Genomic DNA, 9,128 nt, shown 5'->3' on the forward strand with positions numbered 1-9,128 from the left:
GAGTTATATGGTATATGAAAACGTCTTGTATGTGCAGTATGACAAATATCAATGTTTTTTCATCTGTTCATGTTTATGTTATTGTCCTCAGGATGCTTCAGTGTCGTGTGTTTCCACTAGATGGACCCATCGTCTTGAAGAAGCACTACAAAAGTTACATTTTAATATGCTGTGATGTCCTTTTGTTTTATTTTCATGCCGTTAATATTGTATCTCCTTATTTGGATTTACAGTGTTTGTTAAATGTCAAGAAAACCTACTGGATTGTTTTGTATTTTTGGAATTCAATTAAAAAGTAAAACAAGCATTCCTTCATATAAAGTCACTGATCAGAACCTGCGAGACAGGACTGAGGAATACAATCAAACATTAGTTCCTTCATGTATATGCTTTAACCGAACATAACAAGTACATCCAGTTTTTCACAACCAACTCTGAATGTTGTCTGAAAGTTAAAAACAAAGAGTTACATGATTTACAAGAGTTCTTTTTTATAACTGATGATCAACGCCAAAAAACAACAACAACTGACTCAACATTGCAAAACAACAAAGCATGAAAAATTATTTATATAATCACCATATATGCAAACATAACTGTGAAAAATTGTAATTATTTGTGAAATGTACTACAGGGTTTCTGCATGTTATATAAAGGTAAATGTAAGACTTTTTAAAGACCAGTTAAAGAATTAAAGGACACAAAACATCAATATGTTCTCTAGTTGTAGCAACACTTCAAAACTTCAAACAAGTGTTTTTTTTAGAATGATTGAGCTACTATTAGTTTTTATTACTGTTTTGAATTCATTTTTATTTTTATATTGTCTGTTTTCATTTAAATTTCAAAGGTTTAGTAATTTTTTAGTTTTTTTATTAGTTTATTTTAAATATGTCTGCATAGTTTTTTTAAATAATTGTTTCAGTTCCTTTTTAAAAAATCTAATTTTGTAATAATTGATTTGGCTGCTTCTTGCACGTTTTAAATGTATTATGTGTTATGGTGAAATGCAAAATACATGGCGTGACTGATGTGATGCAGTGGATCTGTCGATGTTTGGATGATTTGGGGATTGATCTGATGCATCAGGTGTTATCAAACTCTGAAACTGTCCGTCACTCTCCAATCATCTCTTTATTAGAAAGTGGATGCTAAATATGTCTCTTCTCATAGACGTGTCTGTCTGATTAGGACGTCTCACCTCCATGTCTGACGTCTGATCGGCTCATTATGTTGGTTTGTCGTCATCCAGCTGAAAAACCTGACATTGTTAAACCCGTCCAGACCCGAGACTTTCACACGATTGCGCTCTCACACCTCTTGTTTGATCGCTCTTACTCATTTCTCCTCCTCAGCTTAGAAACTAACAACAAGCCTCAGAGTAACAATGCAGGAAACTTTTCTCCTCGCTCAAATTGGCTTCCAGTAAATTAATTCCTCTGGTTTGGATATAAGCTCCAAATGAGAAGCCAACGAACCCTTGGTGGTCCGACATCTGATCGCTGGTATGTCATTACAAACTACATCATAGCTGTGGAGAATAACAATTACTCTGACCCTAAAAGCACTTATGAACTTCTCTGGTCCCTTGTCTTTCTCCAGCCATCTGTGGCATGGAGCATGTTAGCTCCTCTGATGATAATACAACTCCACTACAACTCTTATTTTCAATCAATAAGATGGCATAAGGAGAATCTAACTGGTCCCAGGACAGAGCCTTGCAGGATTCCACCGTGCCTCCATCGAGCGAATCAATCCGCCTGCGCTTTGATAGGCCTGCGGGGAGAACATGACATTTTGCCATGCAATTGTTTTGTGGTTATGGCTGCACGATGTGTTTATTCATTTCAAGAGAATGAGAAGAGGTCGTCTCTTAAAAGCCCTTCAGATGCTCACAGCAGAGTCACGCATGAGCTGAAGATACTCTTTGAAAATGTGTGCTTATTTTCTCTTGTTTTGTTCGGTTGGAGCTCTCTAGATGTCTCAATGGACTGTTTGCACACTGTAAAAAATATTAGATTTATGGTAAAATACTGGGAATGTCCTTTTACTGCTTTTAGATGGTGCACTCTTAAAAAAAAATAAAGCTTCTTTATTGGCTTTGATGGACGAACTTTTAACATCCATGGAATCTTTCCATTGCACAAGGCTCTTAATAGTGGAAAAGGGTTCTTTATGGTTATTTAAAGAACTGATCATTGAAAGGTTCTTTGAAGAAGCAAAAATTGTTCTTCTATGGCAGGGGTGTCCAAACTCGGTCCTGGAGGGACGGTGTACTGCAGAGTTTAGCTCTAACTGGCCTCAACACACCTGCCTTCAAGGTTCTAGTATGCCTATAAGAGCTTGATTAGCTGGTTCAGGTGTGTTTAATTGGGGTTGGAACTAAACTCTTCAGGACACCGGCCCTCCAGGACCGAGTTTGGACACCCCTGTTCTATGGCATCACTGCGAAAACACATTTTTGGAACATTTGGAGGAGTGTAATTCATAGCTTTCACTAAGTTGCAATAACCATGAATCTGACATTAGTTTACAGTACAATTACATGCATGCAATGTTAACTCATTTGCAGTTTTTTGTCTTAAAATGCCGTGCTGGGTAGTAACTGATTACATGTAATCTGGATTACATAATCAGATTCCAAAAATTAAGTAGTAGTAATTGGATTATATTACATTTTAAAGTGCTCACAATCAGATTACAGTTACTGTTTTTGGATTACATGATTACATATACACAGTGCTGGGTAGGTGACTTGCAAATTTGAGTCTGTTACTGATTACATATTACATGATGAAAATTGTAGTCAGTAATGTAATCTAGATTCCTCATTTTAGGTAATGTATTCTGACTACTTACACATTACTTTTAGATGACTTTTGACCTAACTTGTTTATAGATTTAAATGGGATTATTGTAATAGAAAATAAATAAATAAATAAATAAATAAAATATGACCATTAACTGACATCAGAGAGCATGCAAATGTGTTTGTGTTCAAATGTGTTCAAAATTATTTGAAATATTAATTTTCTTGACACTTCTTGACTTTTTTTACAGTGTAATATCACCATACTTTCCCAGTTGATTGATTACGTTAAGAATTGCCAGCATTTTCTGTATTACAAGTTTTCTGACATGTTTAAATATGCAACTGAGATGCTTATTAAATATGTATAATCTAATATGCATTATTTAAATGTGCATTGTCTGCATTACTTTTAGATGACTTTTGACCTAACTTGTTTATAGATTTAAATGGGATTATTGTAATAGAAAATAAATAAATAAATAAATAAAATATGACCATTAACTGACATCAGAGAGCATGCAAATGTGTTTGTGTTCAAATGTGTTCAAAATTATTTGAAATATTAATTTTCTTGACACTTCTTGACTTTTTTTACAGTGTAATATCACCATACTTTCCCAGTTGATTGATTACGTTAAGAATTGCCAGCATTTTCTGTATTACAAGTTTTCTGACATGTTTAAATATGCAACTGAGATGCTTATTAAATATGTATAATCTAATATGCATTATTTAAATGTGCATTGTCTAATTTGCATACATTTCCATCACATAAATCTGAACATTCGTTAAAGCCAGGTTCATAATTCTGGTTTAATTTTGTTGTCATATTAGAGGTTTTTCCAGAGGTCTAATCAGAAAATGCTGTCAACAGACGCATTTTCACCATGTTTTTAGAAATACTATGTTGTATAAATCAGTGTGAATGAAATATGAGCAAACCTTCAGAATATAGAGAGGAATAAAACTGTAAAGTTCAGTGTTTGTAAAAGAAAAAACTCTTTAAAGATATGGATTGGAATTGAAATCTACAGATGCAATTAGATAAAGTGCAATAAAATAAAAACTCCACTGTGTATTTTGTATGTTTTCTCTCCACTAGTCTGAAAGAAAACATGATATGGAAGCAAAATAGACCAAAATCTCAAAATTGACCAGTGCAGGAAAAAAATAGTTTACGTAACTGTGTTCATATATGTTTATATATCACAACAACATCTAATACGTTTTTATCTGCAAATAAAGAAAAACCTTTATAGTTATTGTCCACACAATCGATCCCTTTAACTCACTACAGCCTGTCTTTAATGTGCAAGTTATTAACTCTATAAATCTCTGAAAGCAGACACACGAATGAATGATGCCTTCTGAACGATGATATAATCCGATAAGATTTCAACTAATAAAACCCAATTATGAATATACCCACAATCCTCTGCTCGATGACGGTTAGGGAAAGGCCCAGGTTAACAGGTTAACCGTGACGAGTCCACACATTAGTCTAGTCTTGATCTCAGAGTGATTTGGTCAAACATGGACATCAGTGATTGATTGAGTCTGAAACAGGTGCATGTGTTATTTCTCCTCTCAGCGAGGCTGTTCTGGTTATATATAGACTCAGTCATTTCCTCTGTGCCTTCTTAATATTTTTCTCTTCCCATTCATTTTATCAAGTCAAATGTAGGACACAGATGAACGACGGGCTTTTAAATTTAGACTGAACTCCCTACAATTTAGTAGACGAGTAAACAGAATAATATACAGAAGAGTCATGTTCCCTTAGCTTCTGAGCCAAGTGGAAAGATTCACGGTTGTTGTGGGTTCAGATGTGTTTTAGGTCAGTGCAGTTGAAAGTTTTTAAGGGTTAACAGGTTAACCGTGACGAGTCCACACATTAGTCTAGTCTTGATCTCAGAGTGATTTGGTCAAACATGGACATCAGTGATTGATTGAGTCTGAAACAGGTGCATGTGTTATTTCTCCTCTCAGCGAGGCTGTACTGGTTATATATAGACTCAGTCATTTCCTCTGTGCCTTCTTAATATTTTTCTCTTCCCATTCATTTTATCAAGTCAAATGTAGGACACAGATGAACGACGGGCTTTTAAATTTAGACTGAACTCCCTACAATTTAGTAGACGAGTAAACAGAATAATATACAGAAGAGTCATGTTCCCTTAGCTTCTGAGCCAAGTGGAAAGATTCACGGTTGTTGTGGGTTCAGATGTGTTTTAGGTCAGTGCAGTTGAAAGTTTTTAAGATGCAAGACAATTTTGTGGCAACCTAAGCTGTATAGCAACTACACTGTAAAAATACTGTTTTGTTTAGTGTAGACAAAAAAATCAAAGTTAGTAAAAAGTTGTGAGAGCGTTCACTGTTAGCAAGACAAGCTTGTTTATAAAGCACACTTCATGCACAATGGTAATTTAAAGAGCTTTACAAAAAAAGATTTCAAAGTAATCATAACAGACGATTGAGAAATAAAATGAAATATAAAGCATAAAAACCGAAAGTTAAGGGGAAAATACATTCAGAATAATGTTTTAATAACTTAACAAAGAATCCTGAAAAAGAGTTATTAGAGCATGTATCTGTAATCCAGGTTGTGTGTGATCTGTAGGCACTAAGCTTGTGTTCTGACGTTATTCGGCGGGGTTCGAGGCCTCATTAAGAGAGCCGGACCTCCTCCTACTCCTCCTCCTCCTCATCTCTGCTAACGATGCTCTGGGGAGCGGATCTCGCTGCTGATTGGTCAGCTGCTCTGAGAGACCTCATCCCTCCTGCATCAGCACCAGCTCACTTCACTAGTTCCAGCGGCGCTGACTAACCTAACTAGTCCAGAGATGATGGGCAGCGCGTGTCTCTTCTGCTCTTCAGTGCTCTTCATCAGCTTCTTCTGTTCATCTGTCGGTGAGTAACTCCAGCTCAGTAACACATCACAGGAGCATTGCTCTGATTTGAGAAAGTTACTTCATCAGTTTTGTGATTCTAAAATTATGATGTAGGCTGACTTGTGCATTCCTATATTGAAAGTCGAGAATAATTTACAATTAGCCCTTAAGGATACTAAAGGAATTCATTAAAATGGATAAAATGATATTCTTATTTGATTTTCTATTGAATATATTCAGAAACTCCACTATTTTGAGCTGAATGAAGTCTCAAAATACTATTGTTTTTATCATCACAGTCTTTCATCTAACACTAGTGTCTAAGTGTCTAAAGAAATGTAAATAGATGTATAAATCTAGTTTTTCTTGCATTTTGCTTAAATCCTTTTTAAAAGATTCCCTTAAGAATTATTTGTGTGTGTGTTTGTGAGAGAGTGTGTGTGTGTGTGTGTGAGAGAGCGTGTGTGTGTGTGTGTGTGAGAGAGAGAGAATGTGTGTGTGTGTGTGTGTGAGAGAGAGAGAATGTGTGTGTGTGTGTGTGTGAGAGAGAGAGAATGTGTGTGTGTGTGTGTGTGAGAGAGAGAGAATGTGTGTGTGTGTGTGTGTGAGAGAGAGAGAATGTGTGTGTGTGTGTGTGTGAGAGAGAGAGAATGTGTGTGTGTGTGTGTGTGAGAGAGAGAGAATGTGTGTGTGTGTGTGTGTGAGAGAGAGAGAATGTGTGTGTGTGTGTGTGTGAGAGAGAGAGAATGTGTGTGTGTGTGTGTGTGAGAGAGAGAGAATGTGTGTGTGTGTGTGTGTGAGAGAGAGAGAATGTGTGTGTGTGTGTGTGTGAGAGAGAGAGAATGTGTGTGTGTGTGTGTGTGAGAGAGAGAGAATGTGTGTGTGTGTGTGTGTGAGAGAGAGAGAATGTGTGTGTGTGTGTGTGTGAGAGAGAGAGAATGTGTGTGTGTGTGTGTGTGAGAGAGAGAGAATGTGTGTGTGTGTGTGTGTGAGAGAGAGAGAATGTGTGTGTGTGTGTGTGTGAGAGAGAGAGAATGTGTGTGTGTGTGTGTGTGAGAGAGAGAGAATGTGTGTGTGTGTGTGTGTGAGAGAGAGAGAATGTGTGTGTGTGTGTGTGTGAGAGAGAGAGAATGTGTGTGTGTGTGTGTGTGAGAGAGAGAGAATGTGTGTGTGTGTGTGTGTGAGAGAGAGAGAATGTGTGTGTGTGTGTGTGTGAGAGAGAGAGAATGTGTGTGTGTGTGTGTGTGAGAGAGAGAGAATGTGTGTGTGTGTGTGTGTGAGAGAGAGAGAATGTGTGTGTGTGTGTGTGTGAGAGAGAGAGAATGTGTGTGTGTGTGTGTGTGAGAGAGAGAGAATGTGTGTGTGTGTGTGTGTGAGAGAGAGAGAATGTGTGTGTGTGTGTGTGTGAGAGAGAGAGAATGTGTGTGTGTGTGTGTGTGAGAGAGAGAGAATGTGTGTGTGTGTGTGTGTGAGAGAGAGAGAATGTGTGTGTGTGTGTGTGTGAGAGAGAGAGAATGTGTGTGTGTGTGTGTGTGAGAGAGAGAGAATGTGTGTGTGTGTGTGTGTGAGAGAGAGAGAATGTGTGTGTGTGTGTGTGTGAGAGAGAGAGAGAGAGAGAGTGAGTGTGTGTGTGTGTGTGTGTTTCGGTGAGTTTTTATAGTGCTTTATGATTTTGGAGAGGGATATCTTTGAGTCTGGTATACAATTTCAATATTTTACAGTGAAAATAAATGAACAAATTAGTAAGTTAATAAATGATTGCCTTTGTATTTATGATTGCAGAAAGCTATCCAAGTCCACTGACAGATTGTGATGATTATGGAGATTATATTCAGGTATGAGAAGACATGGTTTAATGCATTTTTTGGCTTGTTTATTGTTTTATAATTCACTATCTATCTGATGATCAACAGTGTGGAATAATTAACTGTTTTCAGCATTGATAATAATCAGAAATGTTTGTTGAGCAGCAGATCAGCATATTATACTGATTTCTGAAGATCATGTGACACTGAAGACTGGAGTAATGATGCTGAAAATACAGCTGCACATCACAGAAATACATTACAGTTTAACAGAGATTCACAGAGAAAACAGCTGTTTTACATTAGAATAATATTTCACAATTTTTACAGTATTTTTTATCAAATTAATGCAGCCCTGATGAGCAGAAGAGACTTCTTTCATTAAGATATCCTAATTATTCCAAACTTTAGACCACCGATATTTGTGACCAATACAATACATCGCTTGAGTCAAAATGATCCATTTTTCTTTTATGCCAAAAATCATTAGGATATTAATTAAAGATCATGTTCCATGAAGATATTTTGTAAATGTCCTACCGTAAATATATCAAAACTTAATGTTTGATTAGTAATATGCATTGCTGAGAACTTCATTTGGACAACTTTAAAGATGATTTTCTCAATATTTAGATTTTTTTGCACCCTCAGATTCCAGATTTTCAAATATTGTCCGATCCTAACAAACCATACATCAATGGAGAGATTATTTATTCAGCTTCAGATGCTGTCTTGTGTGTTTCAGGGCTCGTCTCTGTTAAGCTCTCTGTGTGGTGTGGAGTGGAGGAATCAGGATCAGGAGCAGATCCAGAATGTCTTCAAGAGGGTAAGATCTCTCAAACACATGCCACACATCAGTCTGAAGATGTTCTGACAGCGCTGACGTCTCTTCTGCTCTGCAGTTTCTCTTTCACTATTCTAAAGCACACAACTCAGTGGGCTCGGTGGAGAGAGAGGTATGAAGAGCTCCTCTCACTGCATTCTGTCTGTATTGCATGTTATTTATTGCTGATGAGTGAATGTTTGATTTTCAGTCTCACTCGGTTCATCCGCTCATGCGTCTCTCGCCCAGACTCTCTCCGCGCAGGAAGAAACAGCAGGTGTGATTTCCTTCTGTTCCTGTTATTGATCCGTCGTTAAAGGTGTGAAAGCTGGAGGTCAGAACAATATCAAACACAGCCCTGCATCTACACACCAACTCCACTGGTTTGCAAAAAAAAAGAAAGTCAATAAATTAGAGAATCTGATGATGCCGAGTTAAATTTAATTTTAACAACATTTTTTATGGCTTTAGTTTTAGTTAACTATAATTATCAGCCACATCTGTCTCTGATCATAACAAAAATGCGAAGTAAATCAAAATCAGTAAGAAACATGCATTGGGTTGGATTGAGCATTGCCTTTCTCTGATGCCTGATTGCCTTTCAGATAATGTATAAATCTCAATTTTTTTAAATTGACCCTTATTACTGGTTTTGTGCTCCAGGGTCACACATAGTATTTTTCTATCATATCTTATATATAAAGTATGTGTGTGTTTCAGGACACATTTATGAGCACACACACACACACACACACAGACAGACAGACACACACACACACACACACACAGACAGACAC

At 36.8% G+C, this 9,128-nt stretch overlaps 1 protein-coding gene across 1 annotated transcript; it reads left to right on the top strand.

Annotated features, from left to right (window-relative positions):
• The first annotated feature begins 5,658 nt into the window (after positions 1-5,658).
• On the top strand, positions 5,659-8,614 carry LOC107571648 (neuromedin-S-like). The gene is made up of 5 exons (XM_016257982.1): positions 5,659-5,722; positions 7,486-7,538; positions 8,254-8,334; positions 8,411-8,464; positions 8,543-8,614. Exons 1-5 carry the CDS (start codon positions 5,659-5,661, stop codon positions 8,612-8,614), a joined length of 324 nt encoding a protein of 107 aa, XP_016113468.1.
• Positions 8,615-9,128: the final 514 nt, after the last annotated feature.

The sequence above is a fragment of the Sinocyclocheilus grahami genome, unplaced genomic scaffold (assembly GCF_001515645.1).
Source record: "Sinocyclocheilus grahami isolate Dianchi unplaced genomic scaffold, SAMN03320097.WGS_v1.1 scaffold1626.1, whole genome shotgun sequence".
Taxonomy (NCBI): domain Eukaryota; kingdom Metazoa; phylum Chordata; class Actinopteri; order Cypriniformes; family Cyprinidae; genus Sinocyclocheilus; species Sinocyclocheilus grahami.